The sequence below is a fragment of the Diadema antillarum genome, unplaced genomic scaffold (assembly GCF_040938485.1).
Source record: "Diadema antillarum isolate AM-2024a unplaced genomic scaffold, OU_Dant_1.0 seq00001435_RagTag, whole genome shotgun sequence".
In the NCBI taxonomy this organism is placed as follows: Eukaryota; Metazoa; Echinodermata; class Echinoidea; order Diadematoida; family Diadematidae; genus Diadema; species Diadema antillarum.
Window position 1 is genome coordinate 325,479 of NW_027272185.1, and position 21,641 is coordinate 347,119.

A 21,641-nucleotide genomic window follows, 5' to 3' on the forward strand; every position below is an offset into this window, starting at 1 on the left:
TTCCTCAATCTTGCCTCAAGCTAACATGCCGTCACAAAACGGAACGTCCTGTACAAGAAGGAATAAGAATAAGAACTTGTGGATTGAGATTCTATATCAAATAAACTTATCTATACCTTCTTCCTTACGATGTTAATTGATAATCCATGTCTAACAAGAAATTTGCGTGGCCCCACAGACTAATGTGATAAAGTTATTATCAGACTTGAAAACAGCTAGTGAGTTAAATGTTCAGCACAACCAGACAACATTGTACGTACTTTATTGAAGATTGTGGAAATTACCTGGACCTGATTGAATCGATGAACAATATTTTCGCCAACGATTGCTTAGAAGGTACATGTATCATGTAGGCAAATGTTGATTTACTGCATTAATAGGCCCGCAACAAAATATTAATGGCGACTAAATCTATCCATCAATAGCCGTATCATCAAGCTACTTTACTTGCCTGTGATTAGGCCTATAACGATACATGCTAAACAAACATAACACGATTGTAAATCGCTCCTTCATAAGTGTCCCGTCTCAAAGAAAAACATATAACTGTTGTGCAATTTGAACTGTTAATGTATCTGTCAATATAAACTATTAGACTTTCATCACAGAGGAGAAATGATTTACAATTCCATGTATTGCCGTACGTGATATGTGACACACATTCATAATGACTACACAAAGCTAAAAAATCCTGCCAAGTAACCAACCCATGCATTTATTGAGATTGTTTCAGCTGCATGATTAGTTCGTATTTTCCGTTCCGAAGAGTTATGATTTCAGCTTCCATATCCTAAAGCAGTTATGAAACCATGATTCAATAAGTATAGGCAAACACGGGAAAGACAGATTAAGGCACTTGAAATGTATACAGATAGCGCTAAGACTAATGGCTTTCTATTTCAGTGCTACTCTCTGAAGTGAAACGAAAGTGACAAATGTGACAGCTCACCGCTAAAGAGTGACGATGGGGATACTTACGATGGTCACGCTCATGGAACTAAAAAGCAGCGCATGACCAGCAGGGCGTCGAAATGTCATACATATTTATCCTCACCAGCAGGGATATTCACGAGACAACCATTCGTTTGAAAACATAGCGGTTTAACCGCTATAAACAAACATTAACGGCGTGATCTCCATGCGGTTTTGTGTAGAGAACTTCTACGGCTTCTCCCTTTAGATTGGCCAGGTGAGTGAAAGGGCTATCGATCTGCACGGAATCGATGAAAGAGAAGAAACCAGCCAAGAAGTCGTGCTCTATTCAGGCAAACACAATAGCGCTAACCCGTCTGCTTTTGGACATCGCAAGCAACACACCTCGGTCCCTATAGCCATCTTCATGTGCCGGAGACAGAGGGTTAATTCCGAATAGTCCCGTCTGCATTGATTGCCGTCAGCACAACAGACAATATTATCAACATTAAAGACTGCGATAAGCCTTTAGTCGCTCCTCCTTTTTCAGGGACGGGCGCCGGTAAACAGACAATGACGTAATCCGTAGATACGGTTATTTCCCATGAGCAGAACACTATTTTAAGCGAGCTCATGTCATTTATGTTTATACACAATTCACAGCAGTGTTTTTGACTAATATACTCTTCCCCTATTCGTATCTACTGCGGTGTGTATACTTTACCCCTTCCCCCGTGACCCATGACTTACAAATGTATGTCATGCACCACGCCATGAGATACATCATGTATTTTGAAAGCACGACTTCAGCTCCTTCTCGTTTTGCAGGGGGTTCAAAAGTCTTAGTTTCAGACCAGCTTTGTGTGACAGCATTAAATTGACCTCCCTCCTATCCAAAAGGACTATGCACCTTCCCCCTCCCCCTTTTTTAACTTGGCGAATACTAGGATGTATGTAATCTACAATACTTGTACTTTGAAGCAATATCCACATTAAATTGATAGCAATAGACGGCGAATATAGCCAAGATTACGCCTAAATACCAGACTATCTTCTCTTTTTTCCCCGGCTACCTCACGCGGCGTTGGGTTATCATCATAATGTTCATCGTTGTTATCATCACCATTGTACTGTTCAAAGACATTTTCAGTCTTAAGAATGGTTCGGGGTATTTCATCCTTTACCTGTAACACCGGAGCCTGCAAATGCCTGACCGTAGGGCACTGGAGATGTAATGGAGGCGACTCTACTATTGTCATATCTGATGACAAGGAAATATCCCCGTATGAGACGGGACTTCTTTTGTATCTTTACAAAGGGGATATCATAAACGCAAAGGTTTGCATTGTTCACTTACCTCCGTTTGTCATCTGCGGTGCAAGGGGCAGGCCCACGGAGCAGAGTTATGATTTTTTGTTCCACGCACTTCGGATTCAGAGGGCGCTGTTGGATTGGTACTCTAGCCTGATGATTTCCGCTATCTCCGTTACGGTAATCGATGACGTATAAGTTATAGTAACTGTGTGAATCAAAATCATGCGGGCGCGTAATAAGGTTTGTACTTCCTAAGGTTCAATTGTACGCAACTTCTTGTCATTTCAGGATTAACGAACCTTTGAAATAACGAACCTTATTTCATTTTCTTCTTTTTTTAATTACGAACCTACGGAATAACGAACATTCGGAATAACGCTACAAATTATTGATTAGCTAAACGATTTTTTTTTTCGGATTAGCAAACATCTAGTTGTTTGGAATTTGAGCATGTTTTTTTAATAACTAACCTTTGAAATAACAAACCTTATTTTATTTTACTTTTGGATTAACGAACCTTCAAAATAACGAACATCACACAAGTAAAGCTGCAGCCTGTGCCATCTATTAATATGTCGGAAGCGACTCGAATACGGCTGTGGTAAGTCAACAGAGCCTATTACTGATCAGGATACTCTAACGGAGCACTTCTAAACTGTGTTCACAATCATGTGCATAAACATAGACGTTTATCCAGATAAATGGAATTTACGTAACCCTTAACAGGTTAAGGTCTTGCATGTTGCCGTGAAGGTACATCAGTAATAAGTGGCTTTATTTATTCATTTAACGTACCCGGATGAATGAATTTCTTGCACAAAATCTCTAACACAAACTGAAAACACACACGCACGCACACACACACACACACACACACACACACACACACACACACACACGACACACCATCATCCATGTAGGCCTATCTTAGCACCCTCCACGTATAAACACCAAACACATGAAGTCTTACTCGTCATTATTTCTGCCCTCAATAATATGAATGGGCGACATCCGTAAGATTTGATTTGTATTTTTATGTTCTGACAAGAATATTTGAGGGGAAAACAAACAATTAATGCGAATTCGATATTACACATTCTAGGCACACAATATCAAAAAAAAATCATCTAAATTCGCAATATTTTAGGTGCCTCCTTCCAAATAAACGCAAGGAAGTTTGAAATGCAACTGATTTTAGTGACTCAAGAGATTGCATCTTGCGTGGTAACATCCTATATAAATCAGATACATATAAATAACATACATGTACTTGCGCATTGATGAATAGGTCCACTTATGTAACTTATGACAATCACAGCAGAATAAATTGGCAAATAAAGTAATGATATTGCACATTGATATATTGTACTGACATTCGGTTTCAAGCACAGAGAAAATGTCAAAAGAAACAACTGATAATAAATGTGATTTTGCAACAATAATGATTACTGAATATGAAACTTAAAACGTATACACGTACAAAGTGATATACTAGTATCGCAAACCTTATAACCATAAACTCAGCATCAGTTGGATGGTATTTTTGTATTCGATATATTTGTTTGCGAAACATATAATGGAAAAATATTCGCTGAATGTTACTTATACAACTCGTGGAGAAAATAGTGCAATTTTTCTCTTTTCGCCGGCAACATGTGTATATATGTAATATATATATATATATATATATATATATATATATATATATATACAGTTTTGCACACAAATTTAAATGGAGACATCAGTGGTTATAATAGTTGCCATAAAATATCATTAGCATAAGACATCTTGCTCACTTGCCTGCAAAGTTTACTATGGTATTGCTCTCTGTATTATACTTTCAGGAGATGGGGACAGTTATACAGTAGCTTAATGCAGAAAATGATTTATCTCATGTTGCAGAATATTTTAATGGACAGTAAGTGTTTCAGTCGCTCCTCTGTTGCACTGTTTTTTTTTTAAATGCCAGTAATCGACGAGCGCATAAGAGAGAGAGAGGATATGTGCTGTTAACTATGATTGTAGGATTCGCTAGGAAGGTAATCACCCCTATATATACCATGTATCCAGTCAACAGACGAAAATGTTGATATAATCGTCGGCTCGTAATTACAAGTAATCGGCCACTCAGACTGATGGTTCTTACACCTGTCTCTATCGGTCTCATCCCAACATGGTGGATAATGACAAATGAGAGCTAGTATGAGCATGATCTGTGTATCAATTAATTATCACTGGTTTCTCCGTACATTTCGGCGACTAAGTATACGCAACAATGCAGTTTGATGTCATTCCGCCTAGTACACGGGTATACGATTCATATTTACATGTATCTCTTTCCATTGTCGACATCCATCGAAATAGTCATTTTACGTCACCTATAAATCAAAATCTAGTGGTATATTTTGCGTTCCCCCAACAAGTTCTTCACATGGGACAAGGTTATAAACACCATGCGTGTTCATAGAGTTTGATGACATGCTGACACATGCACCAAAAAAAAAAAAAAAAATCTCTTTCATGACAGCCATGATAAACAAAACACAGTGGCAGCTATGTGGCTCGAAGAGAAATACAGCAACTATGTTTCAGAATTAATCAGGGTCAGACTACGCACAGTAACGATTTGAATACATGGGATAATGCAAATGCAGATATTAATGATAGACTTATATAAACACACACGCGCACACACACAAACACATGATTTTGTATATGAGAGTACAGGCAAGTATAGGTGCATATAATGAACAGGATAAATGCAGTTTGTGTGTGCGCGTGCATGTGTGTTATGTGTACATGTGATACACTAACAGGAACTAAGATTGAAAGTTTTCGATATTCAAAAACAAAAGGTGTTCATTCGTCAGTCGGGCAAAGTGCGGTGTCCAAAGGTTTCCCTGCGGCAGCACCTCACGTGGGGTAGAAGAATCACGGCCGCAGCTGCGAAATCCACCACCCCAGCGATGCAGAATGAGATGTTGTACGACCCCGTCACGTCGAAAATGGCGCCTGAAGGAGAGGGAAGAATGATACATTGCGTACCTTGGTGTGACAAAGCATTTCCATCCGTTTCATCATACTCTTCCTTCGCATACCACACTCTCATTGCCCAATTGTTGTATCTTTGTATGTTTCTCTTGTATGTTCCTTTGTTCGTTCAAGGAAATTAATGAAGCCCAAAATCTATTATGATACCTTACCGCTTTTATATAATGGTACATGCATCCTTTTTGATGACATTGAGGACGTTGTTTTATATCAGGAATAAAGCCAAGTTTGGAAACAGACTGGCTTTTGTCCTCGGCGTAGATTACTAGATCTGTGATTATGCCGCAACTCAACTACAAGCACTAGACATGGTATAGATATTAACCTTTAATTAAAAATACTTGACGTGTGTACAACATGTTCACATAGGAAGGCTAGGAATGCTCATGGAAGTCAAATGTGCCCGTCAATTGATTTTGAAATCCACCTGTCGATCGTTTATTCCATCCGCTCCAAATTGTTTTAATTGCTTATCGTAGACTACATCAAGCTGTCTGTGCAGACAAAAGAAAGACCAAACAGCTGACGAGGAAAGGATGGAGAAAGGAGGCAATTCGAAGAAAAAGTAGAAGGAGAGAGCAACCCATCAAACGTCTGGGTCTCCATTACTCCAGATTATGTTTCCAATGTTTGACAGGAAAAAAAAAATCCTGCTTTCACTGCATGCACAATAAGTCAGAGCCGAACGTAATTAAGCAATCAAAGTATGACCTTTTGTCGGACGCACTCCATACCGTCGAGAAATTGATAGGAAATGTCATTTTAAAAATCAGTCACAAAGATGAAGCTAAACAGAAATAGAGTAGTAGTTGATAGGTTGATTTCAGATAAAGTGGTCTAACTGTTTTCACTTGAATGTAAAAGTTAGTGTCAAAATAGTAGGAAATGTTTTTTAAAAAAGCCTGAATCAACTATTTAAACTTGAATCTTTCCATACATTCATCAGTAAGACCCAGGAACGTCTCAAATTAGAAAAATGCTTTTGTAACTTCACAAAACCGTTTGAATTTCACATATTTCTCATCAAGTTTTGCCAGAATTCTTTATTTGTCTTCAATAACACTTCCATACATTAATTTATGAAAAAATTCAAAACATTCTGTTTCTTTCTTCTTTGCATGTAACCGATCATATCACAGAAATCGTTTTTCCGTGGTTTGGCGTTGTCTCTTTTTACTATGATTTGAAGTTTTCGTAGTTAGTGGCTCATAAAGTTTAGAAAGAACCCTCATTCAATGAAACCTTTTATAGTTTGATAGTGGTTGTTCTTGTCAGTTGCAGAATTTTTAAGAGAAACTTTTAAAAGCTATATCTATAACTGTCTCTTAAGTTAGCAAGATTCTTGAAGAGGACTAATGTTTCTGTTTCTCTCTCAAATTGGAACATTTTTGTGCATTTATTTCTGATTTTGTGTAGATTATATGAATTTAATCGTTTGATCTTAGTAGGTTAATCTTTGTCTAAGAGATCTGCAGTGAAATTCAAATGTGCCGATTAAAAGATGGCAAGATGATAGTTTTGTACCAAAATTCCCCCAGCACCTGATGAGTAAATTGAAGTCTAGACAAACAATTAATTGCTTTCTCACCCATAACGATTCCACTGACAGGAGCACCGACACCACTGACGAAGAAAATGATGGACAGGGCCGCCTTGAAGCGGTCGTCGGGAATCTTGATTTTCACTAGGATGTTGATCAGGGTCGTCTTCACTCCGAGAGTGAAGCCGTTGAGGGCAGCAAGGATTCCCAGGAACCAGAACGACGAGGCGAGGTAGTTGATGAGGAATGCCACTCCCGCCACGACGCTCATCACGACGTAGAAAGCATCGTTATCCATCCAGACCTTCTCCGCAATGAATCCGGCGACGAATCGGCCGGCGATGTCGGCAACGCCACCGATCGTCGCCAAGAAGACAGCCTCATCCGACGGAATGCCCTTGGCCTCGGCATTGGGGATGAGGAAAACAACCCAGGCGATGTAGGTGACGGCGTAGAGCACGACGTTGATAGAGAGCACGGTGAATACGAGAGGGAAATCTCTGTAGAGATAAAAATCGAATGACTTGAGGAAGGTTGTAAAGCCGCGTCTTGCTACCGGTGAACAACACGTCTGCGATTGTCGTTTGCACTGACCTTCGTATTGTAATACGACCGTCCTCGTGCGAGGGGAATGCCCCGTCGAATTTTGCGTAGATAATTCTACAAGTGACGACTTAGACATTATTGGCCTACCTCGCTCTGAACTATCCATCGCCAAGAATAAAACTCTTGATGCCATATCTTCGCGTTTTGGTGAGCTTTGACTTTCAGATGCACAGCTGTCTTCACTTTCGTCATCTCTCGGTGAAACAGGAGCAATGGTGAAGTTTACACGATCCCCTTTCGAGATCGACGAGTAAGTACAATCGGCTTCATTCACTGACGACTCCAAAGACGAAGCAGATACGTTTGCTTCCATCGAGGGCGTTTGTTCTTTGTCCTCATCACACAGGCAGTCCTCGACCTCCAGAGAGGTTGCTATCGTACTGGAGTATGTTATGTTCGCGCTCACGAAAGAAGACTCGTTCCACTTGGCTTCCTCGAGGAACACCGGCTTGTAAGCGTGTTCGGGATTGTTACCAGCGACTCGCCCTTGAGGTTTCGAGGGCTTGATGAGGGCGCCGTACACGACGGAGTGGAGATTCAGAGCCCCTAGCATCAAGAGAGCCGACTTCCAGCCATAAGCGTCAGTGATTAACTGGGTGACGACCGGTAGGATCATGTTCCCTATGCCACCTCCTGCGATGAGGACGCTGGAGGCTACTTGGAAGGAATCAGGGAAGTAGTCTGCAGGACATGCGTTCGCCAGAATCACAAGAGCGCTGTAGCCGACCCCTGTGGAAGGCAAGGAGAAATGAGATTTGTTCAAACATGTCTTTGTCTTCCAAGTCTCCTACCGACTTGAGTGAACACACAGATTTTCACTAAGTTTCCTTTGTTCGCATTGAAACTAGGAAGAAAAATCTTCTACTTTCTGCATCACACTATTGCTGTGCCATAGGCCTAATTACCGAGCTGTGACTACACGAAAGGTAAGAATGATGATGATGATGATGATGAAGACAATAATAACAATTATGACGATGATAATGATAATAACATTAATAATTAATGATAAAAATCATGTTGATAATGATAATAATACTTGAGTGCCTGTAGGCGCATATATACCATCATGACCATGCATACTATATATTATAAAATGGGTTCAAGAATGTAGCCAATAGGAAGCGCTGAAATGAGTCACGTGTGCTTTGGTTATTCTAGTCCCATTGCACTGCGTGTTAAATCCTATTGCCGATCGTCTGTGCGCGCGGCGGCTCCTTTGAATTGCATACATACGCGCTGTCAATCCTGTAAACATCTTCTAGTTCGGGCTGCCGGCCGGCCGGCCTTTCTTCCCTTGTGCATACTGGTACATGCATAACATGTGTGGCGTACGTATACTCTTACGTACAGTACAGTAGACCAAGCGTTGTGGGACCGGACGCGTACATGGAGTCACTTTGAAGGGCAAATCCAACGATTTAGCAGGTTAATTCTCACGCCGTTTTCAAAGTATGTTGTCTAGTAGGCCTATATGAGGAGTCTATATCAAGTATTTAAGGTAAAGGGTGCATATTCTACGTAAAATAAGTCAGTTTTCATGCGGGAACTTAAGTGTCCGGAAACCCACCCCCCCCCCCCCATCATACTTATATGTGCGGGATTTCCGAGTGCGACGTGCGTAAATGTTTGGGACGAACATCTTCGGACGTCTTGACCCACAAAGGTACGTGAAAAACGCTGAAAATGCTGTTAGTTTTCGAATTTTCGACCCATTTTATAAAACAAATGATGCACAGGATTATTTCGTGGCGTTATAGTGGAGGCGTATAGCTCATTCTCGGGTATTTACAATGTAGTGAAACATGCACTCGGCTTCGCCTCGTGCATGTTTCACAATTGTAAATACCCTCGAGTGCGCTATACGCCTCCACTAACGCACTCGATCCTGTGCATCATTTGTATAATAATCACCCCGGTCACTGGATAGGCCTATTCCAACTAGCACTGACATTGCTCACTCTCTACTCCCTGGGGAGCTTCATCCTACTAGGTACTCATTTATACTCGTGGGTGGAGAGCAGCAATGTGGACAAAGTGTCAGGCTTCGTGGGCCTCGAACCCATGAACCCAAATCAAGCTCATGTGATTCAGACATTCATAAGAAGAATCTAGTAGCTGCTGAAACATCGACCAAACACATGATTTTTGTAATACCTGTTTTGTTTTTGTTTTTGTTTTTTAATGTAAAAAGCGATGGATGAATGGTGATGTGACTACATCATCACTTCATCTAATCTGCGATTGCGGCTGCGTTCAATATTGACACCTTTTCACGAAACGCTACTATTCTGAGAATTGATTTCACTCTATCGATTGAGGTCAGGTCAAGTTGAACATGGAGTGAGATTATATTGCCCTTATAGATGAATGATTATGACGGCAACCAAGCATTATAAGACAAACCAGAAGATAAACATTATTTGTCTTTCAGAAATGTATTGTCTCACTCAACTAGGGCCGTGCAGATAACGACCACTAGCTCATTTAACTTCTCAAATGAAACCCAATATTCTCTCTGAATTTCACATCAGACGACTTTGATAGAAGAAAACAAAATAAATGATGATGTGCCCTCAGGTATGATTGCATGAAGATTGTCTACAGTTTGTCAAAAGATCACGTGTTCCTGTGTCTTAAAGATGTCAAGATGACTGTCACCCAATCATCATGGATTGGTCAAATTCCACTCGTATTTGAAAATTCATCAGATAAATAGATACTTCATCAAAAAAGTATCGTAATCGACTGCAAACCATGTGATGAGGCGGTTAAAATTGCTTGTCATTAATTGTATTTAAGATTAATGATACATTCCAATAAGTTTTGACATATCATTTCGCCGTTGCATGGTACCCGTTTCTACAACCGCCTCAAAAGAGACATTGTGAAATCCCCTTACATACAATGACATAATTATATCTTTTATGAACAAAGAAATTGGACCACCGAACAAGTAAACGAGCAAACAAACAAACAAACGAACGAACAAACAAACAAAAAACACAAACAATCTTTAGATATGACATTTCTTATAAGCTTCTCAATAAAACATGTCCCCGTACTCAGCCTCCTAACATTGCCTAATGGTCATTCAAAGAAATTCAAAGAATCGTCGGAATAGAAAACCACTTAGATCGAGCAATGAAGGCATCTTCGGAATGCTGTAGGAAATAACAGCTCCTTGTGCAACGTCTTCTTCTCCAAAACAATAATAATATGGAGAAGCCCTGCCAGCCTTTATTGCCAAGGTAGTCTATCATTCCGTGATATTGCAATGTCAATACGTATAGCCAAAAGCAAGGTTATATTGGTGGCAAGAGTACCCACAAAGGCTCAGACGGAGGACTATTTTGAGCCATCCATCAATCCTGAACCTCCGTACGGCACTGGAGGGTTCCTAATGTTCAGAACATGGTGTATGTCGTAAGTAATTCTAGCAGGAATGTTGGGGAGTATGTCACAAGAAATATGTGCGCACTCACCAGGATATATTGTAATGGTTACTTTGGATACAATCATCCGGTGTGATTAATGACAGTCGTAATATCTGCCGATTGCAAGGGGTTGAGGAGAGAAAGGGAACAACCATTTTATCGTTATAACTAAATGATTTGAATTCGTTTAACCATGTCGGGATAATATTCTAAATATTCCATTGCTATATTACATGTACATGACAACGTTAACCGCGATAGTGATAGGGTTTATTACTTCATACGAAATCATAATGAGAAAGCAATCAACGGAAACAACTGACTGTTGTATATGAACGCTATCAAGGTTTGATGCAAATTCCCTTCCTCATGACGTGTGTGCGTGTGTTTGAGAGTGTTTCTGTGTTTTTAACCTGTATGGATTTGCTAACGTGAGTTTTGTAGTAACCTATGAAACGGGTTGGTGGCGGTACAGGGCTACTCACCGTAGATCAAAATGGCCGCCGCGAACTGGGAGCCATTCTCCGCCAGAGAGGAAAACATGAGGCCCACGGAGCCAATCAGGCCTCCAGCCATGGCGAGCTGTCTCATGGAAAACCGCTTTAGCAGGGGCGTGCTGAAAAGAGCTGGAAAAAAACAATACTTGTTATCTTTTGATTTGTTTTGTTCTGAGAGGTCACTTGCCGCACAATGACATAAACTCATTTAGTCGAGTAAAAATTTGTCGGACCGGAAAAGTTAAGTAGGCCCTACAAGGTTTTCTTTTGTGATTTGTGTTCTATATATACGGATATCAATTAAGTTTATATGGGCTGCCTGCTTGGCAAGCTTGATCAACTATTTTATTAGCCTACCTGGATAGACTGAATACATAGATGATACAACTTATCAAGGATTTTCCTTTGACATGGAAAACCCCAAAAAGTTGTACTAGGCCCATCCGTGTTTTCAGGTTACCTGCATTAAAAGTAACAGCATATTGCATATTTTGCTTACTAGCTGAATGTGCTAATTAGACTGATAAAGATAATTGCCCAAGGCTGTCAAGGTGGTAAATAACGTTAATTTACTTCAAACCCATCTACAACACGAATCAACAACAACAACAACAAGAACAACAAAAAACCTTTTTAAACAACTTTTCCACGTCATGTACATGGTATATGGTATAATCTGCAAGACTATATTGTACCTATGCAAATTAAGTAATTATGCTAATTATGCTATTTAAAACACCAACAAATCTTACAATATAGTTCAATATAGAAACTGTTATCTTAAATTGAATCCTAGTGATAGAAACTCCTTTGAAAAGTCGTCTTATATCCGTATTTTCTGGCTTTCTTAACTAAAACCAGCGGTATGATTATTACATATTATAATACACATGCTATATGGTTTGGCTAATTTGGCTAATAAAAAGTTGGCAAAGGTTGCCAAGATGGCAACAGAGCTAAATATACTTCAAAACCCTTCTGGCACACGAATCATCATCATCATCATCATCAACAACAACAACAACAACAACAACAACTTGTATGTAACACATTTTCCGGGTCGTGTACTATGAATGGTCTATGCATGGAACCGTCTACTGGACTAGATTGATTCGTATATGGACTGTGCTCAGTAGCAACACGTATACTTTTTACACTCAAGATTCGTAAGTAAAATTCATTCATTCATTCATTCATTCATTTATTTCCATATCAAAACATAACATCTACAAAACACAATTGCCTTGGTACATTTATACATTTTGAATGGAGGGATCATATAGAAAGCACACACGAGGCTTGTTGGAAATGATCCCCTACAAACAATTATCAATACATTTCAACTAAACAATTATCATACAAATTTAATTGATAAAAGAAAGGTCAAAGATACAATGAAAAGAGAAGAAAAGAGGCAGAGGTGGAAACAATGCATACTTATACTTGCAGTTTCAGATACATTTCATCAAAAATATATTTCTTATAAAGCCTTTTAAATTGACGTAAGGTCTTACTACTCTTGACTGTTGGAGGAAGAGTATCCCAAAGAATAGGGCCATGGTAAAAAATGGAGGATTGAGTTTTTGAAATCCGGTTTAATGGTGTGTGAATATTTTTTGCATTCCTGGTATTATAATTGTGTATAGAACAATTCAAAGTGAAATGGTTGTGAAATACTTCAGAAAGAACATTGTTGGAAACTTTAAACATAAAAATCATACTTTCCAAAGAAATAAATTCTTGAACAGGTAAACTTTTCATCTTAAGAAATAATGGCTTACCGGGAGCTAAATATGAAGAGTTGGTTATCAAACGAATACTGCGTTTCTGTAATTTATGAATACGATCAATATTTTTCTTTGTAGTAAAACCCCAAACAATACTACAATATTTTATGTGAACTGAAACAAACGAATAATACAGCATCTTTAAAATATTCTGTGGAAGAAATTGTAATTTGTACAGAACACCAATACTTTTCGATATTGTTGATAGAGAATGGGAGAGAATAGCCGTGACTAAACCTGTATCTTGGTTTAAACAATAATAAAGCCGTTATATGAATATATAAATGACTATTCGAACTCCAGATCAAAGTTCTCTTTGAGTGTTCTTTTCTTTATTTGTGTTTGAAGTCGGGCATTTAATTTTTGTAGCATTATTCAGTCTTTGACACGTTTTACACGTTAGGCACTCCGAAGTTAAGAGGCGAAGTTGTATGGTTGATCTAAATGTAATAGACAAGTTTGCCCAATGTTTGCAACTATGCAATTTCTTCACATTTCTATGTATTGACAACCTACGAATACATGTAGTCATGATTTTTAAAACCTGGATACCGGATGCGACACGCAGAATTCAATTCAACTCATTTCATTTTTCGTTCCTTTTTTCCATCAACATTAAAATTACATAGAATAAATCAGGAATTGTATTATTTGCATACATTCGGCCGTCTGAAAAATAAATGATAGTTAACAAATAAATATAATGCATGCATACCGGCAAAGTACGACGTTATGGTTAGAGGGGGGGGGGGGGGGAAGAACTGAGAGGTCCACTAAAAAGCACTCTTGTATATTGTGAACCACTCAAAGAATTTATTCTGTGAGATATATCATACTTAATTACAGATACTTAACACAGAAAGAAGCACTGGACAGATAATGAAAGGAAAGAAGAATTTTGATCATATTGACAATCAGAGATATTGCTACGCGAACATGTTTTATAATCTTACAGGATATCAATTATTTGTGTAAGGTGAACCATTTTCCTTAAAAAAGAATAATAATTTGAATACACATACTTACAAGGTCAAATTCGGCAATTTGAACACAACAATATCATGTTCTGCGAGGAGGTACATTTATAAGAGCAGACGCAATAAGAAATATAACTCGGGACACTCTCCCTTGACATCACAACCATAAAGCGTTTATTATGCGGCAATACCGGGGCATATGCTTCCTAGGTATGGAGTATATCAATATACTATATTCTCAAACCCGGATATTCCGGCTGCCGACAGAAATCTAATCGCTTCTTTGCCAACCTACTCGCCTCGGAGGTGGTGATCAGTGAACGTTCCATCATCAATCTTGATTCTACTGCTAGTTTATATTATACGATCAACGCGTCCATTTCTCCACGTGCCTCCATTTTATGCGAGGCAGGGGTGTCGTTCGCCCTTTTGTGTTTACTGTGCATTTCCACTTAGTGTTCAAGAATAACAGTAATTGTTTCTTCAAAGTTATGCAAATTTACAACTTTACATGTTTTCGTTTCTTCAAAGCTAAAGTTACGCAAGTTCACAACTTGTACATGTTTTCATGAAACAACCTTGTTATATAACCCAGGACTCTTTCTCGGACAGGAGACAAAATCCTTCCCCACGCCTAATATGAAATCAGATCCTCCAGAGTACTCGGAATCACCATCTCTATAGCAGTTTTCCAAAAATCCTTTAAGACTTTCCTTTTCAATAGTGAAATTGATTGATTAATTATGTATATTTCATAATTATATTCCATTTGTTGCTTTCCCCTTATACACCTTAATGTACATGATGTAAGTTTGATATTCTTTTGTAAGTGCTGTGATACATCCTCACTCGTTGTAAGAGCGCTATATAAGTACGATATTGTTGATGTTATTGTTGTTCTGTGTTTGTGATAGTGTCATTGCTTCAATAGTCTCCCATCAAATCGTACATAAATCTGCAATAAATACCCTCTTTGTTGACATGACATGGAACAAAATACGTTTCTTCGCATTGAGGTAAAACGATCTTGTAATATTCTTGAAACGATGAACTTAGACTCAAAAGAGTGGAAGTTTCCACGCTATTGACCAGGGCATTATTTTGTAATATTTTTTTAATGCACAATGGGAGGAAATTACAGCATCGCCTATTCAAGTTCGTGTGCGTGCTTGCAACGAATATTACTATTATATTCGATAGAGACATAATATACGAAACGTCACACTTCTGTAACATAATATTTACTTTAGGTCTCATTTCGATGAACCTTATCATTTTGTTCATCTGAGGTTACTCGTTTTATTCAAGCCAACTTGGAAATTTTGTTGAATTGTATTCCTTATGAATCAGGGCTCCTTTGAAATATTATATTACAATTGATAGTGTTTTGAAAAGATAAATGCAGACAAAATTACACAATTTACTCCTTGTTGGTTTACATATTAAAATACAAATCTATACAATAAATTGTATATATATTTTAAGTAGAAAAAGACAAAGAGAGGAAAATAGGGACAGGGATTTTGTGTATGTGTGTGTGTGTGTGTGTGCATGTGTGTGTGCGTGTGTGTTTTTGTGTCTTGCATTTCTTTCTTTCGGGAGAGGAAATCGGATAGCAACCCAAATCGCCTGGGTTGCTAATATGGTGGAAATGATTGCAATCGATATTAATCAGACCGCGTTTTCTCTCCAATAGTTTGAACCATTACTACAGATCTATCGTGACGTCATATACCTCAACTACCTCTGATAATGTCTCTTAATTTTTGATGCCTATCATCTATATTTCGCTTTGCCACGGATATGTTTTCCCGCTCCTGCCAAACAATAGTAGAGAAGGGGTGAAAATAAAGAAATTTAATGTGGTTATTTTGCCTTTCTGATAGCATACAACGTCCACTCTCTCTATGGAGAATTATCTGCTCTAATAATCCTATATATCGTCCAAAAAACATTGGATTGCTTCGTACCATCATGTCCTGAAACATTATGGTGACTTTTGTTTCTCAATTCATAATCCGTTTGAGCTTTAACACGAGTTCTGAGAAAGAACTATGCCATTTCAATTGTACACAATGAATTCTAAATTCAATCAAACCGATTCGTCACCGCGCGTTCTTTCCACGAAACGAGCAGCAGCATTCAAAATTCATGAAGAATATTGATAGAATCAATCAAGTCTATAGGTCGTTCAAGAGACCCCCTTCAATATTTTAGAGTGTTGTAGGACTATACGAGTGGACACAACAGCAAATAGACATAGTGACAAGTGTTTACACGTTTACAGAAGTGACAAATGAACTTTTCAGTGGATTATCTCACACACACATACACACACACACACACACACACACACACACACACACACACATCATTGCAAGGCAGAGAATTTATGATATCATTTTCACTCATGAAGACATTGAACTGAATTATAAGCAACCAAACATTCAGATGTGAGCATCATTGCAAATATTTTAAAACACAGAGATAAAGGGGAAAAAATATTCAAACGATTTTATCGATTCGCCCTGTCACAGGCAAATCATCTGTCACAAAATAAAATTAAATGTGAGTTCGCAATATGCTGAATTCCAGGAAAAGGTATTCAATATATATATGTATATTTTTTATGGGGGGATAACGAGATAGAACAGTATTTTACACTGTTATATTTAATTACTAAATGCTGCAAGTTGAATTATCAAAGCATTGGTGATTTCAGCTGAGGTCTGAAATGGTAGAGCGGGTATCTCACTGAGCAGCGAACGTTTGCGAACGTAATAGCGAATTTGGGATTTCGCCAGGGTTCGTAAAGGGTTGCAAAAGGTTCGTTAACAGTTGCAAGAAAGTTCGCAAACAGTTTTTATTGTCGCAAAGCAGTTTTTCTTGTCGCAAAGAAATTTTGAACATGTTCAAAATTTCTTTGCGAATTTGTATTTTCGCTAACAGTTGCAAACATTCGCAAAACACTCGTAAGAATTCGCAAACGGTCGTAATACGGTGTCGCTAACATTTTTATTTGATTCGCCACTGCTAGCGAACAAGTAACCATATGGTTCCTATAAAAAAGCTCCTGAAACAGGCAAGGTTCCACTCTAAGAAAGTTCTTGAAGCTCTTGACATCTCCATCATGTAATTGCAGCAAAAGCTTTTCATATTGACCAAAGTCTGTCCTCTGCAACAACCACTCTCTGACCCAAACAGTCTTTCTTTTCTTCTTCCTTTCTTGTTTTTCTTCATCTTCTTTCTCTTAAGCTGCACGATAGCTGTAGCAGCAGCCAGGCAAAGCAGCTCTTCAAGGATAGCAGCACGTTGAGCCTCTTCTTGGCAGAAATTCATTTCCATATTCTGGAAATCCATCTTGAACGGTAGTCAGAAGAGATCTGAATGCAGTGGAAGGTTGTACGTTCGTTTTATGGGTCTCACTATAATCGCCTGGTACTTTTCCAGGTCCCAAAACATTCGCAAATTGTCGCAAGGGATTTGCAAGCAGTTGCTAATATTTGCAAAACTGTCGCTAACATTTGCAAAACTGTTGCTAACATTTGCTAACAGTCGCTAATAGTCGCCACCTGTGCTTCGCAAACACTTTCGCAAACATTCGCTGAAGTGTTGCTAATTGTCGCTAAACATCGCTAAAAGTCGCTAACTGTCGCTAATGGCAGAAGCGAACCTTGATTTTTCGCAAACATTCGTCAGAAAAGTTGGCGAATCTCAAATTCGCTGTGTTCGCAAACGTTCGCCGCTCAGTGAGATACCAGCTTTAGGTATTGTCATATAGCTATAAACTGAATAAGAAATGCTCATGAAATTATGTTGTGTCGGTCTGGAGAGCGATCTGTCATTGCCATTGTCCTTAACGTACTATGAAATAATCTGTGAGCTTGAGCGATTCTCTATTGCTCATTTTTATTATTGTACCATCCTTGATGACGTGAAATCTGTGATCTTAGCTCAACTCAACAATCCTATTTCAGCACTTAATCTCGATCGAGTCGCGATAAATGCGGTCACCATGGATAAAGACGCCTTATGTTCACAGCTGTTCGGTCCTTGTTTAACACTGTTGTCATAATAATTGTAATTATTGCATTATGCGATTGATATTGTAGACTTGATACGGAAATGCCCATATATTTGATATATATCTCAGTAGCAAACCTACACCTTTATAAAACATCAGTTGATAGTTGACTTCTTGGAGAATGATCAACCAATTTTCAATGATGTCAGACCTAATACCATGCATGATAACACGTCTCTTCTCTCTTGTTCACCTGTCACAACTTTACTTTAGTCTGGTATGAATGAAGGAATACAAGGCCACACTCAGAAGATTTTCTGTATCAGGGGGCATGGGTTCTATTGGTACGCCCTCATGTCCCGCTCTATGGTATGCCGTATAGACTATCGCACTTTCATGTCTTTTGTATGTTTGAAATATCTTGTTCAAATACGTATTATCAGTTTTAAACAAGTTAGTGCACGGCATTACGGTACTAACGAACTAATACATACTCTGATAACTTCATACTGTCACCTTTACCCCTCTCCTGGTGTGACCTTATGGATGACCTTTACGTGTTATTCTTAACACTTTGTAGAATATTCTATATTATATAATCTTCAGTTATATATTCCAGTTGTATTGTATCATTGTTATCTTTGTATCTTATACGGTGAATAAATAAACAAACAAACAAACAAACAAACACTTTGTGTGCTTGGGGTGCCAATTGGCACAGAGCACATTATATTATATTATATTATATTATATTATATTGTATTATATTATATTATATTATATCGTATTATATTATATTATATTATATTATATTATATTATATTGTAATTGGCGCAGAAAATATCTCATTTGCATTATGGTTTTCATGCAATTATTTTTGAATCCTTTTTTATTCGTAGTTATCCATTATTTTGAGGTCCATTCACTTCCGCACTTAGCACGATGCACCTTTCACAATATCAGACCTAACACTCCCTCTCTTTTTCGATTCTTCTTTCCACTACCACTTCCTCAGGCCACTATCATTTCAAGCACACACTTACGATATGTGGTCTGATGCATTTTTCACCTTATAAGCATTCCCTTTTAGCTGGCGTCGTTTATGATCGTTGATAGGAGATTTGTAAGTTATGTTTGCACTGTATTTACTTTCGTCCGCAATGTTGAAACATATTATTGATTATGTTAGTTTGTTTTGAAAATGTTAAGAAAATATCATTCATGATGTTATTTTTAATCGAATGATGAAAAGTGCAGAAATAAAACCAAAACCAAATATAAAAACCAAATGTAAAAAACCCATATCATTAAACACACATTCCAATGTCCTTGACACAGTTAGGGTTAAGACGTTATTGAATGAGGTTACAAAGATAATTCACATGTCGAACAGTTTGAACCAATTATATAGTTCACTATGGTCATCGAATCATAATATTCGAAAGAAAGTAAGCGTGGTGGGGCATGATTTTAACGGTATGACTTAAACCCTCGCCCCGTCTCCACCTCCCACCCCCCCCCCCGAAAAAAAAGTAACCCTGAGCTAGTCCCATGCTAGGAGAGTCTTATCGCACAACAAATACATAATACTGTGTGGTAGCAGCATAGCTTTAACGTCATGAAAGACGTATATATAGGCCTACATAGTGATGCTGAACTTACAGAGGAGATACACGAGCCCCTGCGAAGAACCAAAGACGAGCCCAGCGAATCCTGTCGACACGTTGAGGTTTCGGGTCACGTCGACGAGGAGCACGCCGAACGACTTGGCCGTTCCAGCTTCGAGGAAGAGCACGAACATCGCACCGGCCACGACGAGCCAGCGCCTGGCACCTCCGCACGCCATCCTACACAGCCCGCACGACACACGTCCAGTGACAGTCTGTGACTGCAATTAGATATTGTTGGTCAGTTCCTAGACTGTTGGTTCAAGGCACCTTCCTTCTTGTTCATCCAAGTGATAACAAAGGCGAGAATACATTGATCCGCTGCCAATGCGGATGGCTCATTCCGGCGCCTCGCACGTCCTAAACCCGGCGCTCACAGGAGGTCTGTTCGTTGAAGTGTTAAAGGCTACCCGTCTACAAGTATAGCTCGGATTAGTGTGTATGTGTGTGGGTTTTTTTTTCAAAAATACGCAACGTGACGTCTACCGCTTCCCCATAAGTTGAATCTTCCAAAGATTGGCATAATCACTTTAACTGCAGTGATAGTTCAAAAATGTCAAGCAAGCATTCCATTCCCATCATGAATAAGATACGGTGTATACTCAACCTCTTTAGCCGATCTGAGCTGTCATCTTGCCTTTAAGGCTGCCGGAAAAGATCCGAAGTCAAAAATCAATCCAGTAGTCAATCTGTAACAGACGATTTCAATATGATATTTGTTGCAGTTATTCCTACCACCTACCCGAGAGATAAAGATCGAATGACGTAGGATTTAACACACCGTTTCGTTTAAGACGTTTAAAGTCAGTTGAAAAGTCGTATGACATCGCAAGCTGAGTGTGCGAACAGACACTTTGACCATGGTGTACTGAGCACTGCTCTTTTGGAGGGCTATCAGGGATGTGAGCAAAATGATATGATGAAAAACATGCAAACGACAAAAACAAAGACCAAAGGAAATCGTCGAGAGCGCCACCGATTTCAAGGGGCCAAAATTGCTTCACTGCTTACACATTCCAGTAGCGTGTACGCGTGTGTGTGTGTACGCGTGTGAGTCTGTGTGCGTATGTGTGCGCATGTTTGTGTCTGTGCGTGCTTGATGTTGGGATATATTTCATAATCATCATTTTCCGATTCTGATGTTTTTTTCGTAATGTATCTCGATGTATGGAGATCATTTTTGCAGGTAGTCGTTTTTAACTATCTTTTGATGGCTGTATACACTTGAGAGATATTCCGATATTGTAATATTACGGTGGCACATTCAAGAAATACATGATTTATGGCATATGAACAGGCCCCTTATGCGTTTTAGTCTTGTGTATGCTATACTTTTATTCAATATACGCAAGTTGAATAATATGATCTACACTTATATGGCAGGGAATGGAAGCAAAATGATATATGAGGAGGGTCTTTCACCTATACTTCATGTGAAACATTGATCCTCGAGCAACGTTCATGATTTCCAGTGTCATTAACCCCTGCAAATGACAACATACAGAAAGAGCTCCTGTCTATATCCCCAGCCCCTCTCTGATCTCTTTATAGACATAGAGAGATCAGGCATGCTCCCCCCCCCCCTTCCGCCCACACATAATGGACCTGAATACGTTGAAAAAAAAAAATCGGCATTGATGGCGTAGTGTACTTTTGCTCCTGATGTCATTATATCACATACGATTAAGTTCATTCACTGATGGAAAGAAAAAAAAAAAAACAATCCAAGCAACTCATCGTTTCTTTCTTCGAATTACGAAACACAGAGGGATTTCAAAGAGATTAATTTCATATTTTGTGATATTTCGAGCCAAAACGATATCTCGATA

At 38.8% G+C, this 21,641-nt stretch overlaps 1 protein-coding gene across 1 annotated transcript; it reads right to left on the reverse strand.

Annotated features, from left to right (window-relative positions):
• Nucleotides 1–5,092: 5,092 nt before the first annotated feature.
• LOC139709428 (monocarboxylate transporter 9-like) lies at nucleotides 5,093–19,991 on the reverse strand. Its single transcript, XM_071621396.1, has 4 exons — nucleotides 19,789–19,991; nucleotides 11,346–11,476; nucleotides 6,866–8,152; nucleotides 5,093–5,238 (listed from the first exon to the last, which is right to left on the reverse strand). Exons 1-4 carry the CDS (start codon nucleotides 19,989–19,991, stop codon nucleotides 5,093–5,095), a joined length of 1,767 nt encoding a protein of 588 aa, XP_071477497.1.
• Nucleotides 19,992–21,641: the final 1,650 nt, after the last annotated feature.